Source organism: Indicator indicator, chromosome 6 (genome assembly GCF_027791375.1).
Source record: "Indicator indicator isolate 239-I01 chromosome 6, UM_Iind_1.1, whole genome shotgun sequence".
NCBI lineage: Eukaryota > Metazoa > Chordata > Aves > Piciformes > Indicatoridae > Indicator > Indicator indicator.
The window spans coordinates 43,459,858-43,481,179 of NC_072015.1; the positions used below are offsets into that span (position 1 = coordinate 43,459,858).

The window sequence follows — 21,322 nt, forward strand, 5'->3', positions numbered from 1 at the left end:
TCCCCGGGGAACTGCAACTCCCAAAGCCTTCAAAAATGTCCCAGACCCCAATAGCCATTGGTGCTCCACTGTTGCCACTTCCTAAGCTCACACAGCTTGCCCAGCAATCAGTGTAGGACCTGCTTTCAAACCATGGCTTTGCTCTAGTCCTGGAGGACACAGGAGCTGTCAGGGTGCATGACAGCAAGAAATCCTTCTCAGCTCCTTCTGTGCTATCAGCTTACCACAGCCAAGGCCTTGGACTAGACACTGTCTAGTCAAGGGCAGCCTAGTCATGATAGCGCTTTCTGAACACATCTGCCCCTTGCAGAGGCAGACAGGAAGCAAAGTGCTTCCAAAAGTATGGACTTACCTTTTGTTAGTCCTTGTAGCAAGATGGGTGGTAAATCTGAAACAGAATTGTGATGCATTTAACTAGAGAGCCAGAAATGACAGCAGCTGTGAAGAGAGCAGCATCAGCTGCACAGCTCACCCCATCTGCCCAGACAAACAGTGGCAGGAACAGGCCACATCTCACTAGGAAAGGAATTTGGGTGCCTTCAGTTAGGAAAAATGACCAGAGAGAAGCCTGCTGGGTGCTGGGAATTCTTTGTGCCCAGCTGTATGCAGAAACGATGGAACCAACCTCCACCCCCATTTGGAGGGACATTCCTTTGTCTTCCAGCACTGCAGCACAAGGGCAGACTGGGGAGCCTGTACTGATGGCACCAGGGCCTCAAGAACTTCCCGAGGCTGAGATATTGATGTCACTGGAAGCCAGGAGCAGTAACGTGGCAATCCTTCAGGAGAGACAGAGCACTGGGCCCTCCCCTGGTGCTGTGGCTCTTCAGGGCCTGTACCATAGCTGAGCATCCCCTGTACAGCAGGGCAGGTTACCTTGGCATCAACTCTGATGGCATTTCTCAGGCGCCACTCTTCCTCTTCATCATCCCAGTACTGCTCAAACTGCTCTTGGCAAATCTCACAGCTCTGGACAGTTATTGGAGGGATGTGGTTATTGCAGCCATTGCCTCAACACCCCAGCCGCAAGAGTCTAGTAACAGGCTAAAAGGAGTCTTTGAACTAGGGGTCAATACATTGAGACTACAACAGGATCTTTAGCTGAACACTGAGCAGAGTTTGCAGCTCCAGAAATCATCATCACCTGCCTGTGAAGACTGGTGTCATCTGAGAAAGGTCAGCTTTGACCTTTTAGCCAAGGCTGGTGGCTGCAAAACACTTCATAATCTGATGCTGTTTTCCTGCCATATCAGACAATCCAGTGCAGGGGATTTAATATTTTGATTTGAGTTTCTTTTTGTGGATTATCTGCACTTTTCCCCTTAACCTGGAGTCACAAATCACTGGCAGAACTTCCTGATGAAGTGTGAACGGCTTTAGTACTTCTGTGCAAAAGAATCAACTGGGAGAAGAAAGCACAAAAGGTGCTTTGGAGAATGAACCCAAAGGCCTCCATGGCTTGAATGCTGCTTTCTTGGAGGCTTAGCATGCTAAACCCAGTTGTCATCCCAGCAGCATTTGGCTTTGATTGCTACATCAATTCACCTACCAAAATACCCAGCTGGCGGTGACTTCCAGACTGAGAGCTGTCTTGAAGACAGATCTGACATCTGACAGGTGCTAACCTGTTTGCTACCAAGAAAGACATTTCTGTGTCAAAGCACCAAACCCCAGTCACCCAAATCATGGTTGGAGTGGCAAAGGTCCAGCTCTAAGTCATTTGCTCTCCTCACTCTCTCTGTGGGAACGTTCAGTACATGACCATAGTTTGCTTATCTCGGTTCTACTCAGACAGTGCAATGCCCATGGATGCAGATCTTGTGCAGCTGCAGGTGATTTATGGTAGCATCTGCCCATGGGAAACCACCACTGCACACACACAAACACAGCGCCCGTGAAGAGGCTCCACAGAGCTCCAAGAGCAAGACTCCTGGCTGCCTGTGGCCACTGTGTGAAAGAATGCTGCAAATTTCTTTGAAGTCTCAGAGGATTCTCTGTGTCTGGGCTAAGAGAGGGAAGTTGAAACTTACCTCATCTGCTCCAGCTGGTCCAGCAGGGACGCTCTGAATCTCCTCCTTCTTTGCACCTTCTCGTGCCTTCAGCATAGCTTCATGAGGTCTTTCAAAAATCTGGCTCTTTGCAGGCTTCTCCAGATCAGCTGCTTCTGCAAATTCAATCCACTCCTGAGGAGAAAGTTGTAATTCACACTCAGAAAATGACAGCCAGAAACGTCTGCAAAATACATCTCAAGGAAACAAGCAAGCAAGCAAAAAAAAAAAAAAAAACCCAAACAAAACCCAAACCCACCCCAAAAGCGCCATATTCAATAAATCTTGCTTCATTAAAGCTAGAGGGAGTGCTCCTCTCAATGTGCAGCATTGGCACAGTGCAGCTTGCTCCCGTCACACTTCAACAAAGCTGTTTTCCTGGAAAAAGACATTCTCCTGCAATTCTGTTCTCAGTGAGATGAAAACAGAACCAGGAGCTTCCAGCTGTTTCTTGTCCAGCATGCCATGGCCTTCTGCACTGTGACAGGCACTGGAGAGCTCCTGGAGAGATCTCAGCCATCATTGTTTGCCCAAGGCCAGCTCTGTGTGGATACAAATTTCAGCTGCAGCCCTACAGCAGCAGGCCAGCCAGAGGCAGCCCCTGGCCTGCGATGCCCCAGGAGCCAGGCTGCATCACTTACTGCTGAGCTGCAGTACCACTGCCTGTGTGCCGCGGCTCTGCCCGCAGCTCTCTGTCTCCGGTTCTGTCCATAGTGCCAGTCCAAATGCTTGGCGTAGTCCTGAGACGTGGCCAGCCTCACCCCACAGGAGCCACACTGGATGCCAGTGTGCAGAGCATTGATGGCACTGCTGTAACGCCTGCAGAGAGAACCAAACCAAGCTTGCACTTTTCTTGAGAAAGAAAGAGGGAAGACGCTTCTCAGCAAATTGCTTTTTCTGCCCACAACAGTGGAGTAAAGCCATGGATCTCCTGGGGGTTAGAGCTCACAACAGAGCTACACTCTCCCTCATTTTCATAACACCGTCAGCTAAAACATTCATACCACAAGTAAGGGCTCACAGGAACCAGTGCTGAGGAAACCCCAGGGCTGTGTTTCATGCCTGCAGCTGAATCAGCCAACAGTGCGCACAGCAGGGATGCTGCCTCTGGCTCAGCTTTGCCAGCTCCCACCGTGGTGGTGAGCCCAGCAGTGAGCAAGGAGAAGCCCTGACTGCAGTGCACACCACAGCCTGGCTGAGCCAGGAACACCCTGCAGCTCCTGGAGTCTCCCCAGGGCAGTTTCCCCTCTTCTTCCTCCCTCAAATTCTCCAAGGCTGACACCAAAAGCTGCAGGTCCCCTTGGTTACAAGGTGAGGCCTGATCTTCTGCAAGCCCTCAGCTGTCTTGCATCAGCCAGGGAGATCTCCCCCTGCCCTCACTCTCACTGCTTTGTAACTCACACCACCATACGCACTGCCTAAGCTCTTTCACTTGGAAGTCAGTGAGGTCTGGAACATCTTCCTTCTGCTCAGTAGCTTTCCCTTCAGCAGCTGGCTGGGCTGATGGTTCATTCCCTTCTAGGACAGCAAAAAGATATCTCTTTGATCAACATTTCAGTGCCTCATCAGAAAGAGCTGATAGACTCCTGAGAGTTATTTTCAGTCAAGTATTCCTAAGCATGACCTGACTCTGCTGAAGTGCCAGTGCAGCACAGCTCAGGCACCACTGAGCACCTGGCTGCCCTGCACAGGATGCACTACATGAGGGGTAAGCAGGGGATGAAGCCCAGTCAGCAGGGGTTGATGAAGGGCAGGTCCTGCTTGAGCTCCTTCTCCCACAAGGTGTCCTACTCAGTGGATGAGGGACAGGCTGTGGGTGTCCTTTACCCGGCCTTCAGTGAAGCCTTTGCCACTGTCTGCCACAGCATCCTCCTGGAGAAACTGGCTGCTCATGGCTTGGATGGGTGGATGCTTCACTGGGTTAAGAACTGGCTGCTGGCCAGGCCCAAAGAGTGGTGGGGAATGGAGTTAACGCCAGCTGGTGGCCAGTCACAAGTGGTGTTCCCCAGGGCTCAGTGCTGAGCCAGTTATCCTCAATGTCTTTATCAATGGTCTGGATGGAGGGGATTGAGGCACCCTCAGTCAATTTGCAAATAACAGGAAATTGGGTGGCTCTGTTGATCTGCTCAAAGGGAGGAAGGCTCTGCAGAGGGAGCTGGGCAGACTCGATCCATGGGCTGAGACCAATGAGATGAGGTTCCAAAGGCAAAGTTCTGGGTCCTGCACTTGGGCAGCAACAACCCCATGAACGCTCTGTGCTTGGGGCAGAGTGGCTGAAACTGCCCAGCAGAAAAGGACCTGGGGGTGCTGGTGGACAGCTGGCTGAAGATGAGCCAGGCTGTGCCCAGGTGGCCAAGAAGGCCACCAGCATCCTGGCCTGGAGCAGCAAGGGTGTGGCCAGCAGGAGTAGGGAAGTGATTTCCCCCCTGTACTGGGCACTGGTGAGTCCACACCTCAAATACTGGGGTCAGTTTTGGGGCCCTCACTCCAAGAAGGACATTGAGGGGCTGGGGCATGTCCAGAGAAGGGCATGTTGGAGAAGGGCTTAGAGAACAGGTCAGGAGTAGCTCACGGACCTGGAGTTACTCAAGCCTGCAGAAAAGGAGGGTGAGGGGAGACGTTGTGGCTCTCTACAAGTTCACTTAAACAAACCAAGCAGGAGTTCAGCCAAGTTCTTCCCCTTAGCTTTACACTTCAGCTGTGGACGCACTGAGCAGGTAGAACACACTGGAGCTACCTACGTGCTGAGGTGGGAGCAGGGTCTGGCAGGTGCAGGATCCCTGCTGACAGCAGCTTAGCAAATAATTCATTGACGGGGAGCTGTCCCAGGCGGTTGTCAGGGCGTGAAAGGGGAAGGGCTCCTGTGCAAACACAGCAAGGAGACAGAAGGTCAGCACCAGAAATGTCCTTCACTTGTATCAGTATCTTCCACAAGGAGCTTTCCCTCCTGCCTTCTGCTCCTTCCCTTTTTAGCTCACATTATTTGGAAGCTCTCTCCACTTCATGCCTACTCTCTGGCTGGGTTCTTCCTTTGCAGCAGCTTCCCTCACCACTCACCTAGAGGTGCTGTCTGTCCTGGCTGCCCAGGGACAGATTCCTACTCCACAGGGGGCACTGCAATATGTTATTTTTCTTAGTTTAGGCTGCAAGATCTCAGCAGGATCAGGCCACTTAAGCACTGAGGACTTTCTAGAAGCTTTGTGTTGACAGCCACTCCTGCAGTGCGAATGTTCACAGCCTCTGGCAAATGCCAGCCAGACCAGAGACTAGTGCCTTCCAGGAAAGCAGACAGAAATGATTGTTAGTTTTTGGCACAAGTACGTATCAAATCCACATGGTTCACAAAGACTAATGGAAGCCCTCAAGAGATGAAGCTACTGCCAGAACCACACCTATGGCCTTCTCGCTGAGGAGGCTACACTTAGTCCACACAGCCCTAGCACAGCAGGACATCACAAAATAGTTGCAGACAACACCAAATTGGGTGGCAATATTGATCTGCTGGAGGTTAGGAATGCTCTGAAGAGGGACCTGGGCATCCTGGATTGATGGGCCAAGGCCAATGGGACGAAGTTTAACATGGACAAGTGCTGGGTCCTGTACTCGGGTCACGACAACCCTGTGAGCACTCCAGGCTTGGGACAGAGTGGCTGAAAGTGCTCAGGAGAAAAGGACCTGGGGGTGCCGGACTTAAACTGCAGCATGGGAACTGTAGATCTGATATCTGGAAAAATGTCTTCACTGAAGGATGGTCAGGCATTGAAACTGGGTTGCCCAGGCAAGTGGTGGCTTCATCTTCCCTTGAGGGGTTACAAAAACCTGGTTTAATGGCCATGGGGGTGTTAGGTTGCTGGTTGGCCTCCATGGTTTTGCAGGTCTTCTGCAGCTGAAACAACTCCATGATTCTCCGAGTTCCTTTTTCTGGTTACACACCTGCAGGGTTCTGAACAAGGCTTCCAGAATGTGGCCAATACTGCTGAGCTTGGCCACAAGGCCCTGGTTGGGCAAAGGTGACAGGAACCTGTGAAAGTAAACATTTCAGTATTTGGTGTGCAATCATGAGATGATAAAGTTACTGTTGAAATGATACCATTGAAGCTCCAGGTGTGTCTCCAGAATTTGATTTATTCTTCCAGCACTGAACCAACCCAGACTGGTACTGGAAGGTCCACAAGTGGCTGCAGAACCTCTGCCCTATTTTCATTTCCCACCAGAAAAGCTTCAGAATGTCCTCCTTTTGCTGATATTTCACTGAACCCCATCTTTTCATCTCAGAACAACACCTTTTTCTCTGCCTATCCAGCCTTCAGTCATGGTTCCAAACACAGCCCTTCCTTTGGGACTGCTCCTGCTCAGCAGCACAAAGCTCCTCAGAAAGGGATCTGGGGAACTGGTGACTGTCTGTACAAAGGTCACCATTTGTTCTTACCCAGGAACTGAAATCGTGTCCCCTGCACCAAAACCACCTTGGAAGCACAGTTTTCAGCAAGCCTCTACAGCAAGCTTCAGGCAGCAAACCAGTTCTTGCTCCAAAGAAGGCTGAGCTTTGGTCCTAGTTGCTTGCCTCCTGCATTTACAAATTGCTTTACGTTTGATCCCATTAGAGGTCAGCAGGACACCAGCCCTGCTTTGGCACCATCAGTGAACTCTGGGTGCTCAGTGCAATCACATTTTTGTCACTGAGCTGAGGCACAATTTCCCTCTCTGACGAGAGCATTTCCAAGAGGCAGCAGCAGAGACAGCTGAGCTAGGAAAGCTGCTGGTGCAGAGAGCATCTGAACAGACTCTTATGAGCAGTGTCCAGGGCTTGCTCATCTTCCTCAGGTCATGGAGGTCTCTTTAAATAAGGCCCCTCAGCAGCAGTGACAGCTGCAAGAAGACAACAGAATGCTGCTGGCCCACTTTCATTCTACACCTCTTGGAAACATCAGTCCTGTGGATCCACTGATGTCATCTTTCCAGCTTTGTGGAGAATTCCCTTCTGTGCCAGCTGAATGGAAACACCACGGGCTGCCCAGGGCCTGGGTTTGTTCTCAGGCTACAAATCCCAATGGCACTGAGCTACCATCTGCTCCTGGGAAACAACCAACTGAGCTACAACCCACTGTAAAGATTCAACTCTTAACAAAGGATTCTGAAAGACCACAAGCCGTGTGCTGAAATTCTCCGTGAACTGGTGAGGGAGGAGGACTTGTCTGAGCTCAAAACTGGCTCCCCATCTGCAGCTCTTCAGGAAAATCCTTACTTTTTAGAAGAAAAAAAGCTGCTAATTCTGCACACAAAACTACTTCTGCAAAGCAAACTATTGAACGCAATCAGTTCTTACCTGATGACTTCTTACTGACACATTCCTGAAGCTTCCATGCTGAGGACCCTGAGGAGCTTTTGCATCCCAGTGCTGTGCACCTGCTCTCCAAGGGCAATCTTTTGCTCCTGGGCCAGCTGTGCTCTGGAGCTGCATCTGATGACACGGTTGATGGGAGCCCTGCTCAGGATGCTGCACAAAGAGACCCCCCTGGCCACATGGTGACATTCCCAGCCTTGAGGCAGGACATGGAACCATGGTTTGAAAAGGTACACCTTGAAGGCCAAGGGGCAAGTCAAATCCAGAGGCTGTCTGGCAATGTCCATCAAATCTTAGAGGTACCTCTGTATCATATTGTCCCGACGGTCCTTGTGGCCCCAGCGGCTGACCACGTGGCTCCTCAAACCTGAGGCCTCCTGCAGGTTGACCATGGGACCCCAAGGGCTGACCTGGAGGTCCCTCAAACCTGAGGCCACACCTTGCTTGGTAACGCGGCCCCAAGGGCTGACCTGGAGGTCTCTCAAACATGAGGCCTAAGCAGTGCTGCTGCCTTGGTGCTCGGGGTGATAAAATCCTTCCAGCAGCAGGCCATGTTTCCTGGTGTCTTTGATGAGGGCATTTAGCAAGTGCTTGGTGTTCTTCACCCCGCTGTGAGCTGAAAGCAAGAACACATTTCAGACAGGGATTGCTCCTTCCTTCAGGACAGAGCTGTTCCATTCTGTTAGAACTGATCATAGCCAAACCTCATCATCACCTTAGAATCTACGTGTGTGGCACTTCCATGTTTCACAGTAGAAGTGAGTTCAAGTTAGCAGCTTTTAACAATCTGACCCTTGCCTCCCAAAGCCTGGAGGCAGCAGCAGAATTTCCACCCACTACACACAGAAGTTGTTTCAAAGGTAGTAACTTACTTTGGATTTTCTTCCCAACCAGGTTTCCACCTCTTGCCCAATTTTGCTCCATTCCAGTTTTCTGCACACTCCTTTGCATCAGGAGAAGCTTTGGCAGGATGCTGGCTTGCTGTTCCTTGGAGACTGCCTTCGCGGGCTCTGTTGACTGCCCTTTGATCCTGCACCTCTGCTTTGACGTTACTCTGATGAGAATTTCTGCCACCTCTTGCTGCTTGTGTGTCTTCTTCCAGCTGAGACTGCTTAGGGCCTATCTGATGTATCTTTCTAAGTTTAGGAGATGATGAAATGGGAGACAAACTTCTCAATCTTCTTTTGAGTGCTCTCCTCTCTAGTCCTTGTGGAGAATGTGTAGCTGGTGGCTGTGCCTCAGCAGGCCCTTTTCTGGCACTTGCTCTCCTTTGTTTTCCACCCTGTCTTTCTGACTCTGCTGAAGTCATCTCTTCTGTCTGAACAGTACCAAGATCATAGGCAGGGATCATTTTGGAGGGAAGTTCAGAACAAACCCCCAGCACGTTCACCTGGTTTTGCCTCAATTGTGAGTGTAACTCTTAACACTTTTAAATGAACAAATACTGCCCAAGCACCCCAGATGAACTTGCACAGCTCTCATCCTCACAGAGCTCTGCTTCCCTGACAGCAGCACACTGATGGCTGGCAGTCACCGTGACAGCTAAGAAGTGCCCCAAAGAACCTGAGACCCCACGAGAAAAGTGTCACCACCTGTCCTACTCACCAGCTGTGCTTGAGCCTGCTCCAGCTCTAAGATTTTTTGCCGAAGGTCTAACAGCTGCTTTTCCTTCTCAAGCACTTGCTGCCTCAGCAGCTGCTCCTGCGTCAAAGGCTTTGGGATTTCAGCAAGAGCTGGAGGAACAGAGGCACCAGCCATGGCAGAGGTAGGTGCAGTGGATTCCTCTGGCTAGAAACAGAACAAAACTTGTTACATTTAAAATCTTGATGGAGTCAGGGAATCCTGGAGCTGTTTTGGTTAGAACAAGGTCACCGAGCCCAACCCTCAACCTAACACCCCCATGGCCATGAAACCAGGCAACTAACTCCAGCTCCCTTAACTGTTATCACCATTCAGTACTGGAACTCACTCTGTGTAGCTGTTATAAGCTGCATTGTTAATGCAAAATAGAACTAAAACCATTTAAAATGTTTACTCCCACTAGAATTTGCTGCTGTGACAGGGGGATGTCGCTTAACAGAAATTCATCAGTCTCCAAACTCCAGAGCACAGGTTTGAAATACACAAACCAAACCCATCCAGTGCTCTGCATTCAGGAGTGCCTCTGCCCTGCCTACACAGCTCCGGGGCCTCACGCTCAAGGCACTGCATTGTCAAGAAGCGGTGCACAGGCAATGACAGCTGATCCCTCAGCATCTGTTCACACAGCAGGCACACAAAGTGACTGAGGGAGCTGCACGCTGAGGACTCACAGGGGGGCCAGAAGCATTCCCATCTGGAGGCAGAGGTTTCACGGGCCAAGCAGGATCTAATGACCTGACTCTGACATCCAGTGCATGCAGCTTCTCTAGAGGGAAAATCCTGTCCCACGTCGAGCGCAAGAGGAATAAACTTTTCCGAGTATTTGTATCCACCTACAACAAAAAAAAACAAAACAGCCCCAGGGCTCCTTCAGCTCCTGTCAAACAGGGTCTGAAGCTTTGCTGGCAGAATGAAGGTTTCATTCATTTCCTGTTTCTCTCAGCACTTGGCCATTTTAACACACTGGCCTTGCTATAGAGAATTATCAACAGTGCCCATCCTATACCCATGCCAAGGGAATCAGACAGAGAGGCTCAGGTGTGGAATTGCTGTTTCAACTCCTACACTCCCCTTCACAATCCAGTCCCTGTTTCATGAGGCATTTGACACCTGGAAACCATCCAGAAAGCACCTTGGGAACTCAGACCCTCACTGGTACCTAAGAGTAGATCGTTACACCAAAGCTTCATTCCTCTCATCCAGAGCAGTTGCCAGTTTCTTACAGCAAACAGGAAGCCACGGAAACTGAAATCCATCTCAGTCCAGTCCTTCAAAGCCTGACTTTGATGTGCAGGTCTCATAAGGAACACCCCAAGCACTGCACTGGCTTCAGAATTGCTTGAGAGTTAAAGAGCTTGCAGCATTCTCAGGGGTGAGTGAAGCCAACATACACATTTGCGATGCAGCACAGCAACACCTGCCAAGAGCCTTTTCCCCTCCTAGCACTTGTTTCAAATCCCAGCCCACCAGGACAGAAACAGCTCTCAGTGCCACTCCTCACAGTTTCAGCATTCGTTTTACACACCACAGCTGAAGTACATGAGACAAATCCAACTACAGGAGGGACAAAAATCCACAAGGAACTGATTCTCAGTCTCTTCTTGGCACAAGGACTATTTACTCACCTACATTAAACCAGGAATTCATAACTCCCTCATCTGTACCTTACAAAAAGTCTATGCAGGTGAGCCATGGGTAACCAAACTTCTGTCAGTAAAATGCTGCCTGGCCAGGACAGTTCCGGACTTTCATGACCCAAGCCAAGACTTTGCATCTTTCAGCTCAGTGGAATTCACCTGTGTGAGAGCAGCAGGGGCAATCTCCCACAGCACAGAGTCAGGACAGGGATTTATAAAAGCCCACCAACTTGTGTGGTTCCCCACCCAAGAAAACCCAACTTTGGGCACAGTGTTCATTCCCCAGGCACAGATTCTGTTCACAGAACTCTTGTGACAGTGCAGAGACCTTCTCAAAGACAGAGAGAAATGTTTCAACCAGGTTTGGGGCAAAAGCCTTCAGGTATTCTCCTCCGACATTCTTGAGGATGGAATCCATAAGATACATGACAGGGAGCTTCTGTGATGGAGGAGCCTGGAATAATGAGAAGAAACAGAGAAGTTTGGTACAACAAAAGCACATCTGAAGAATTTTAAACACAGAGATTGCCAGGCTCAGAAACCTCTTTGTGCTTGCCACTACAAACAGCAAGGGACTAGGCTTGGGATTCCCGCTTGATAGGAAAAGTGAATCTGGCAAATGGATGCTCAGATCAAAGCAGAAGGGTAATCATTTAGCAGTGAAGGCTGGGGCTGACTGACTGCTGGCACCAGCCACCTGGGCTGGGTTCAGAGGGAGCCTCCTCTTTCTCTGTCCCATGTCTCTCAGATGACAGATTAGGACCTTAAAGCTGCTACAGTTTCTACGGTCAGGGAGAATTTCTTCTCCCTCACCCTGAACTAATGAGTTTCTCCAGCCAGAAGAAATGAAATGCCCACACAACCGGAGCAGCCCTCAGGGCACAGACCAGCTGCAGTCCAAACAGGTGGGCCCAAGCCCACAGAATTTCCTGACTGACCAGGCAGAGCAAAACAACCACAGACACTCCTCCAACACTTTCACCCCCAAGCCCCTGACGTCTCACCCTATGCTCCTGGCTCCCATCTGAGACAGGCTTCCCTCCGCCTGTGTCCTCCACAGTGACCAGAGCCTCCTGGCTGCCTGAGGGGCTGTCTCCATCCCCACTGACCCAGCTAGGGGGCTCCCCACCCAGCCCCAAGTCCCCAGCCCCCTCTGGGTTCTCAAAATCCTCCTCTCCATGTTTGTCCCCTACTGATCAACCCACCATCACCACCTCCACATCTCCCAAAACCCCTGCTCTCTGCCCTCCACCCAACGTGTCCAGTCCCAGCGGTACTCATCCCACCCATCCTCTTGTCTCCCCCATAGCCTCTCCCTCTCTCTCTCATCCCATTTCCCACCTCTCAGGCCGTCTCCCACCCCGCTTCTTCCCTGTCTTTCCCTGCCCCCTTTACCCTCCTCCTCCTCCTGCCACCCCTCAGCCCACTGCTGCCTGGCTCTGCCCACCCCCTTCAGCAGGGCATCTCCCCAGACCTAGCCCCAAGTCCACCCAGCCCATTGTCCCAGCTGATCTCCCCAGCAGCACAGGTAGGAGCAGCAGGCCGTGGAACACCCAAACCTTGGCCATTTGTGCCTCTACCAGGGAGACGACGCTGCTGGCGAAGGCCACGTTCTGCTGTGCCAGGATGGTCAGCTTGGTGATGGAGGATTTGCTGCTGCGTGTCAGGCCCTGCAGCCGTGCCTGATAATCCTGGCACACATCTCCTGACGCCTCTCTCCTCCCATGACTGCTCTCAGACTCCCACATCTTGCTCCTTGACCAAAGGGCCATTGGCCGTTGGCTTGGTAACCTCTGTTGTTCCCTTGCTGCACCCTGATTGGCTGACGCCCATCTGCTCAGCCTCCCACTGGCTCACCCAAGAGCGGCAGCCTCTAATTGGCTGGGACCATTCTGTGCCTCCTCTGAGTGGCTTCAGCACGAAAGCTGTCCCCAAAGTCAAGCAGTCAGTAGATAAAGGAGGTGGTGTCCTCTCGTTGAGAGGTCTCCAGCTGGATGAGAAGGAAGCTCCATCAGCTGAATTGGATAGGGCTTCTCAGGCCTTTTTTTGGAAGAAATGTCATTCTCAGCCAAAAATCTCTTCTCACTTGACTGGAATTGTCAGGTTTTAGCTTCAGCCTACCCTACCAGACCAATGATAGCTTCCATTGTGCTGGAGTCTAAGTCTCTGGAGTCCTTCAAAACCAACTGAATGCCTCTCGATTTTGAAGTCTCGTTTTCAGCATCCAAAGCCTCATTTCTTGCATCCAAAGCAGTATTTCAGGGACCGAAACTTAACTTTAATTTTCAGACTCCCAGTTCTAGGGCCCACAGTTTCATTTGTAGGGTTTGAGATGTGTTTCTTGGTCCCAAACACCCCTTAGAGAGCCCCCTTTCTTTAGAGGCCAGAGCCCCATTTTCAGGTTGCACAGCAGCATTTTGGGTCCCAACCCCATTTCCCAAGGCCCAAGCTTTTTCTCTCATGCTCCAGTGCAGCGTCTTTGGTGCCCAAGCACCCACTTCAGGGCCCAAAGCCTGCTGCTGAAGGTCACAGCCTGGTCCCCGTGCCCCAGCCTTGCCCTCAGGCTCCTCAGGCCCAGCTGGAGGCTCAAAGGCCTAAACGCCGAGCTCAGGGCCTGGCTGTGTCTACCCCTGCTGGGAGCCACAGGGCCCAGGCAGCCAATCGCACTTGGGGGGCGAGGGCCATGGGGAGCACCTGTGTCCCCTGCCCCTGCCCGGGCTGTCACCCTGTGGAGCCAGGGCTGTCCCAGGGAAGGAATGGAGTGGAGATGGGGACAGGGGGAGCAGGGACAGGATGGGCTGGAGGGGCAGGGGTGGGGAAGAGGGGGGCAAGGGGGAGATGGCGCTAGAGGGGGAAGAGATGGGAAATAGGATGGGGGCAGGGTCTGGGATGGAGGGAGGGGAAGAGGGACGTGAGAGAATGGGAGCCCCAGTGCCACCAGTGCCAGCTGGAAAGATGACCCAGGGCTGCCAGTGCTGGCTAGAAAGGTTTCCCTGTGCACCCAGTGCCAGCTGGAAAGGTGCTGTAGCATTCTAACTGGGGAAAACAGTCCCAGCTCTCAGGACGTTGGTCTCTTCTCCCAAGGAACAAGGGACAGGACAAGGGGAAACAGACTTAACTTGCTCCAGGGGAGGTTTAGGTTGGACATTAGAAAAAAAGTCTTCCCTGAAAGGGTTCTCAAAGCCTGGCACAGGCTGCCCAGGGAGGTGGCTGAATCCCCATCCCTGGAGGTGTTTCAAAGAGGCAGAGATGTGGTGCTGAGGGCCAAGGGGTTAGCCCCAGCTTTGGCAGAGTTAGAGAATGGTTGGAGGGTGATATTAATTATCTAGTAATGAACAGCAAATGAATGCTTTCTATTCAACATCTTTATTGATGACTTGGATGAGGGGATCAAGTCTGCAGTTAGTCACTTGGTGATGACACCAAGTTGGGGGGAGTGTGGATCTGCTGGAATGTAGGAAGACACTTCAGAAAGACCTGGACAGGCTGGGTCCATGGGCTGAAGCCAACAGGATGAGATTTAACAAGGCCAAGGGCAGGCTCCTGCACTTTGGCCACAATAACAACCCCATGCAGCACTCCAGACTGGGGGTGAGTGGCTGGAGAGTGCCTGGCAGAGAGGGACCTGGCAGTGCTGAGTGACAATAGCTGAACATGAGCCAGCAGTATGCCCAGCTGGCAGAGAAGGCCAATGGCATCTTGGCTTGTATCAGGAACTGTGTGGCCAGCAGGACTAGGGATGGAATTCTGCTCCTGTACTCAGCACTGGTGAGGCCTCACCTCGAGCACTGTGTGCAGCTCTGGGCCCCTCACTGCAAGAAAGATCTTGAGGTGCTGGAGCAGGTCCAGAGGAGAGTGACAAGGCTGGGAAAGGGACTGGAGGGAAAGTCTGATGAGGAGAGGCTGCGGGAGCTGAGGGTGTTCAGCCTGGAGAAGAGGAGACTCAGGGGGGACCTTATCACACTCTACAACTACCTGAAGGGAAGTTGCAGTAAGGTGGGGCTCAGGCTCTTCTCCCAGGCAGCTTGTGACAAGGCAAGAGGGCATGGCCTGAAGCTGTGCCAGGGCAGGGTTAGCTTGGGTGTTAGGAAGCACTTCCTCGTGGAAAGGGGAATTGGACACTGGAATGGACTGCCCAGGGAGGGGGTGGAGTCGCCATCCCTGGAGGTGTTTAGGGGAAGACTGGGTATGGAACTTAGTGACATGGTCTGGTTGGTGTGGTGGTGTTGGGTCATAGGCTGGACTTGATGATCTCAGAGGTCTATTCCAGCCTCAACGATTCTGTGATTCTGTAATGGAGTCTTTTAAACAGTAAAGAGATGGCTGGTGTGAAAAAAACACTGCCTTTGTTATTGTTGTTCACACAGCATCTCTGTGACCATCCACAGAATACAGCAGCTCCTGTTGTGCAACCCCTTGCTATTCTAACTGAAAATGACAAAATCCAGAAGAGTACCAACAAAAGCATTGATGCACTGCATGAGTTATTATTGGCTATTCTTAGTCACTTTTGTACATGAGGATGTAAGCCCTAAGGTTGTTCCCATTCCCAGGCTTTGCCTGTATTTAGATTGCAGAATGAATCTAACTGCTGCTCTGGAGAGCTTAGGGCAGCCTGGACAGACGGACTGTTGGTACCAGGGCAAGGCTGCTGTGATTTGCTGCCGATGAAAGGAAGCAGCAACAAAACCAAACTGAAACAGCTTCCCCCAGCCCTGCTCCTCTCAGGCTCAGCCTTCCTCCTCCCTTCCTGACCTCTCAGCACCCTCTGCCTTCTGAGTGGCACTCAGGGGCACAGGGAACGGGATTTCTGCCACCCTTACCTCCTCAAACCTTACCCCTGCTCCCATCTGGGCCCCTTGGGCCACTACTCCAGCCAAAGAACCTGCTTGCTGCCTGCCTCTGCAGCGGCCAGAGCTTCTTGGTGGAGCTGCCAATGGCTGCCTGAGGGTGACAGTGCTGCTGGTGGGATTCTCTTCTAGGCAGACATTTCACAGAATCACGAGATACTTAGGGATCGCCAGGAGGTCACCTGGAGGGTGCAGTCATCTAGTCCCACCAGCACACTGCTCAAGGAGGGCCATCTGCAGCAAGTTGTCCAAAACCATGTCCAGAGGGCTGTGGAACATCGCCAAGGATGCAGACCCCACAGGCTCCCTATGCCAATGCTCAGCACCTGCAGAGCACACTTCGCACTTGCCCTTGCTGAACAGCTTCAGGTCCCTCTCTCAGCCCCTCTGATCCCCCCCCCCACACCCCCTCCTTGAACATGTTCTGAAGAAGGTTCATTGTAAAAGACTCAGAAAAAGTTTTGGAAAAAAAATCTTTAATGCAAACCACATGGTGAAAAGTTTCCAAATCAGTTAGCCACAGCTCTGTAAGTTTTTCCTCTGTTCAATTTCTGAAGTTTTTTCTCTCCACAGCTGCTGTGTCCACCTTAGGCTCCCACTCCCTCCCTCCCTTGCAGACACTTTTTGGCCATTTGCAGAAACGCCTTGGGGTCTTGCAAGGGCTGCACTGAATTTGTTTACAAGATGCTTCATGCTTAGTTTGAGTTTTATAATCAGGTATGCTTAAATCCTCTTACAATATCTCAGCATTAGCTTTTGATTGTAATAGATCTTAAAGATTTGCCTTTTCAATGCCTGTAGTGGTTGGTGAAAAGCTAAAATCCAAAAGCGTTTGGATACTGACACTGTAACTGGAAACTTTCAGACAAAATGGCAAGGAAAGGAGGTAGTCAAATTTTAGAACAAGATAAAAAAATTTGGAAAATAATCTAGTGTAAGTGGAAGTACATAAGGTTGACATGGAACACTGGATCTGACTTCATAGTTAGCTGAACATCAGCACACCCGTCTCGATTTGGGTATGACAAGTTTTATTTGGGACTGATCTCGCGTCCTTTTGCCTTTCAGGTTCAGAGCTTGCTAATGGAAGCCTCTCTCTCAAGTTCCCAGTTCCAGACACATTCCAATCCAGAGTTTTCTTTCTGTTATTAAACGGTGCTGTGCCGATGATTTCCTTGTCTTCACTGAACCCATGAAATGTTGCCCACCTCTGGGTGCAAGTGTGAGCTCCCCTCAGGGAGGGGCTGGGGAAGCGGAACAGGAAAGGGAAGACGGAAGGGGAAGGGGAAAGGAAAAGGGAAGGAGAAAGGAGAGGAGAAAGGGAAATAGGAAGGGAAAAGGGAAAGGGAAGTGAAAGGACAAGGGCAAGGGCAAGGACAAAGGCAAACTAAAGGGAAAGGGAGAGCGACGGGCAGGAGCAGCTGGCACAGCCCAGCGGGGCACGGTGCGGCAGGAGGTGGCGATGCCCGGTGTGATGCCTCCGTTCCGCACCCGCCTCCTCCCTGCTGCTCCGTGTCACGCTGCGGGCGCGAAGGTGGCCGGGACCCCCTTGCCTCGCGTCCCGCGGCGTGACAGCGGCTCGCGCTCCGAGGCTCCGGGTTCGCTTCTTCTCCCCGGCCCCGACGCGCGGCGTCCGTTTGCCTTCGGCACGGCCACGGAGTCACTGTTAGGGAGCCGCAGCCGCACACCTGTCCCTGGACGCGCTGCGAGGAGCGCGGAAAGGTGGAGGCGGAGCCGGGAGGGTGGGCGCTGAGGCGGGATTGGGAGTGCTGGGTCTGCCCCCAGCCTGGGGCCGGGGCGGAGCTGGAGGAAGAAGGGCGGAGCGAGGCGGAGCACCGTTCGCCGGCGTGCCGGAGCCGCTTGGCTTTGGGCCGTGCTGGGGCTCTCGATCCTGCCGAAGGCGGACACGGAGCGAGCCGGCGGGCGGACAGGCTGTGCCCGGCCCTGGGAGTAGCCTTTGCTCTCGGCATGTCCGAGCGGTCCCAGGAGCCGCAGCCCCTCCGAAAAGTGGCGAGTCGGGGCCGAGGGCTCGGCATGGGCAGTCCGCGGGCGTCGGAGGCGGACGGCTTGGTTTGAAGCGGCAGGTCCGTGACGGTCACCGACGGAGCCCGCTTGAACAAGCTGCAGCCCGCGATGAGAAGAAGCCCAGGTGGGCACCGGAGCCGCCTGGGCTGCTCCGGCTCCCGGGCGCCCGCAGTCTCCGCGCCCGCTGCCGACCCGAGAAACTCCGGGGCTGGCCCCGGCGCAGCCGGCCAAGGAGCACCCAAAGCTGCTCTGTAGTTCACTTACAGAATGAGGGGAAAATGAGAAGGAATTTCGCGTTTCCCGGCTTACTGGCCGGGCTCTTTCCGAAGCCAGCGTGTGCTGGGGGGGCTTGGTGTGTTTCTTCATCCCAGAGATTCGTTTTGCTTACAGTAGCGTTGGGCTGTGGAAGAGCCGCTTGTCATTTCGAGACCTCATCGTGCCAGCTCTTCGTCTCTGCTCTAGTAGTTTTCTGTTGCTCCTCATCGCTACCCAGGTATTCAGGGGTGGGGGGTGGGTACCAGTGTTCTTTTCCTTACAGTCTCTGCGTCCCTGCTTTGGGATGAGATGTAGTGCAAAACCTTCCCGAGTTGGCGATTTCCTGTGTGGAGAGTGGAGATTGGATGGGAAGGTTTAGATCCGAGTTGTAGCTGATGTGCATTGTGTTACAAAAATCTAAACCACGCTGATGCAAAACTCTGAGCGGGAGGAAAGTAACTGTTTCTCTCTGTTCCTTTTCAGTCCCTACTGGGAAAAGTCTCTTTGTACACCTGCCCAGGGAAAAAAGGCTCTGCACACAGGGCAGCATAGATTTCTGTTCAGCAGTGCTGTAGAAATGCAGCAGTTTGCCTTTCACTGCATCCTTGCTTCTGAGCCCTGTCCTGCAAATGCGTTTTAAACCTGTTGGTGAGGCACTTTCCCTTGCAGCCCTTAAGTAAAGGACTCAATAGCAGTGTTTGCCTTTGTCCTTGAGGGCCGACGGCTTGTTCTGCTTTCTTTTCCCTTCAACACTTCCTGTTTAGACCGTACATTTCCCTGTTGTTTTTCAGCAGGGCAGAAAGTGCAGCTTTGCCTGAGCAGAAGCAGGAAAGATGCTTTTTGGGTTGTGAAGAAAGAGCTGCAAATGCCACAGATGCCAAACACCACAAGCCCTGCTGCCAAAACTACCGCAGCTCTGGGCCAGGGACTACCTGCAGAGGAGCCAGGCAAAGTCTCCATGCACACGGGATCTGGAGGTGCCATTTATCCTAGGTCAATGCTCCTGTCCTGCTGCCGGCGGCTTTCCAAGCATGTCCTGAGCACGTTGGGTGCCCGTGGTGCTGAGGCACAGCCCCACAAAGGTGCTGGGCTGGAAAGGAAGGGATTCACACTTTGTGCTTAATTCTATTTATTACCTTGAAGACATAGGCAGCATTAACATGTGGCAGCTGCTGTTAGGCAAATGACAAAAGAAGGTATGGGATTGCAAAACCTTCCCCAGCTGAAGAACTGTAGGCTGCAAACTTGTTTATGAAGAATAAAACAAAAACATCACCTGAGTGCCAAAAGCAGCATCCTGCAAAAGCCAGACCTGCGGGCATGCTCGATTTGCTTTTATAGGCAACTCCTTTCAGTGCTGTTGTAGGGGACTGTTTTGAGCTGTGTGTACAGGGCTGGCTTCTATTGGTTCCGTGGGTTAATGTACAAGATAAATAATATAGAATCAGCTACTTTGGGCAATAAAGCGATTCTGTTGTGCAGCAGCAACAGGATTTGTGCCTTCATTTGTCACAAAATGGTGCCTGAACAGATAGAGTGGTGGCGAATCTGCAGCTGAGATGGGAGGAGAATCATTTGCATGCACGTACTTTACCTCATCACCTGCTGCTGGCCAGAAGAGGTGAGTGGCCACAGTAAACAGTACATAGCATGGGGCTGTCCGCCTCAGAGAGCAAAAGCTTCATACTGAAATTTTACAGCAGGTTCTTAAAGAAAAAGGATTTGTAGTCACAACCCTCAGCAACTGGCTCCTATGATAGTGTCCTATGGACAAAGGTGGGGTAGAAGCTGCAATTGAAAAGGGACCTGCTTTTTTTTTAAAAAAAAAAAAAAAAGGGAAATGCACGGGGAGCTGGTAGGGGGTCCAGGAAACAAGGGTGAGCCTACACGCAAGGGAAAATCTGGACGAGGAACAGCCACCTGGCATAGGAACTGATGCTTTCTCAGGAGCAAATACAGTGTATGCAACTCTTAAAAAGAATTCCCATAAGTCTCCTTAAGTTTCAGGAGTTTTGATTCATCTTTGTGCTGAGAGACCAAAATGAATAAGCAGAGCTCAACCTTGTGTTTGTAGCTTACATGGCAATTGATTTAGGGCTTTATGACTGTCAGCAGGCAAAAGCACAGGTAACAGGCTGGATGGCAACAGTAACTACAAACAGCTTCAGACCTCTGATTCCACCCCCCCACACACACCTCCTTGAACATGTTCTGAAGAAGGTTCATTGTAAAAGACTCAGAAAAAGTTTCGGAAAAAAAATCTTTAATGCAAACCACATGGCGAAAAGTTTCCAAATCAGTTAGCCACAGCTCTGTAAGTTTTTCCTCTGTTCAATTTCTGAAGTTTTTTCTCTCCACAGCTGCTGTGTCCACCTTAGGCTCCCACTCCCTCCCTCCCTTGCAGACACTTTTTGGCCACTTGCAGAAACGCCTTGGGGTCTTGCAAGGGCTGCACTGAATTTGTTTACAAGATGCTTCATGCTTAGTTTGAGTTTTATAATCAGGTATGCTTAAATCCTCTTACAATATCTCAGCATTAGCTTTTGATTGTAATAGATCTTAAAGATTTGCCTTTTCAGTGCCTGTAGTGGTTGGTGAAAAGCTAAAATCCAAAAGCGTTTGGATACTGACACTGTAACTGGAAACTTTCAGACAAAATTGCAAGGAAAGGAAGTAGTCAAATTTTAGAACAAGATAAAAAAAATTGGAAAAAAATCTAGTGTAAGTTGAAGTACATAAGGTTGACATGGAAGCTATGTGATATGCAAGAGAAAAAACAGTCCTAATAATAGCAGCACTAATATTAATAGGCATAGGCATAGGAACAGTAATAATAATAATAAATAAATAATTGTGATAGTCTGTAATTATAATATAATAAGTAATGAGTAGCTCTAATAAAATACAAGTTGTAATTAATTCTAATAAAATATTATAAGTAGTCTGTGATTATAATGAATATGTTAATTGATAGTTAGAATAAAATATCATTAGTAATGACTTATAAAATATGATAAGTAATAATAAATAAGTAAAACTTTGCCCGTTTGAAATTTGGCAAACCAAAGTCACACATACAGCAGTTTTTGGACATTTCAAGGACATGCATGTAACTGCAGATGCTTTTTCTGGATTCATTGTCACTTCAGTCCATGCAGGTGATAATGTGTGTGACGGGGAATGGCATCTGCTTCGCTGCTTTGCCTGTGCAAGTAAAAACAGATCAGGGACCTGCATCTGTTTCGCGGGCAGTACAAACTTCCTTGCAAAACTGGGGATCAAACACGTTACAGGCATAGCCCATAATGCTGTGGGGGAATCGTGGAACACATGCACAGTACCTTGAAAACTATGCTAGAAAAACAAAGAAAGGGGAATCCCCCAGGAATGACACCACAAGAAATGTTAGATAAAGCTACGCTTGTTTTGAATTTTTTAAGCCATTCATCTGCTGCGTTTTTTAACACTGCCTCAGAAAGCCATTTTAATCATCAGATGTTGCCACAATGGCCCAAGGTCATG

The 21,322-nt window shown here is 50.9% G+C and overlaps 1 protein-coding gene across 1 annotated transcript; it reads right to left on the bottom strand.

Moving 5' to 3' along the window:
• Window positions 1-358: 358 nt before the first annotated feature.
• Window positions 359-12,361, bottom strand: LOC128967485 (pre-mRNA cleavage complex 2 protein Pcf11-like). The gene is made up of 12 exons (XM_054381626.1): window positions 12,230-12,361; window positions 10,999-11,124; window positions 9,678-9,866; window positions 8,998-9,180; window positions 8,265-8,782; window positions 7,863-8,008; window positions 4,790-4,909; window positions 3,464-3,566; window positions 2,690-2,867; window positions 2,031-2,183; window positions 877-969; window positions 359-388 (listed from the first exon to the last, which is right to left on the bottom strand). The coding sequence occupies exons 1-12, from the start codon at window positions 12,236-12,238 to the stop codon at window positions 359-361; spliced, it is 1,848 nt and encodes a 615-aa protein (XP_054237601.1). The 5' UTR covers window positions 12,239-12,361.
• Window positions 12,362-21,322: the final 8,961 nt, after the last annotated feature.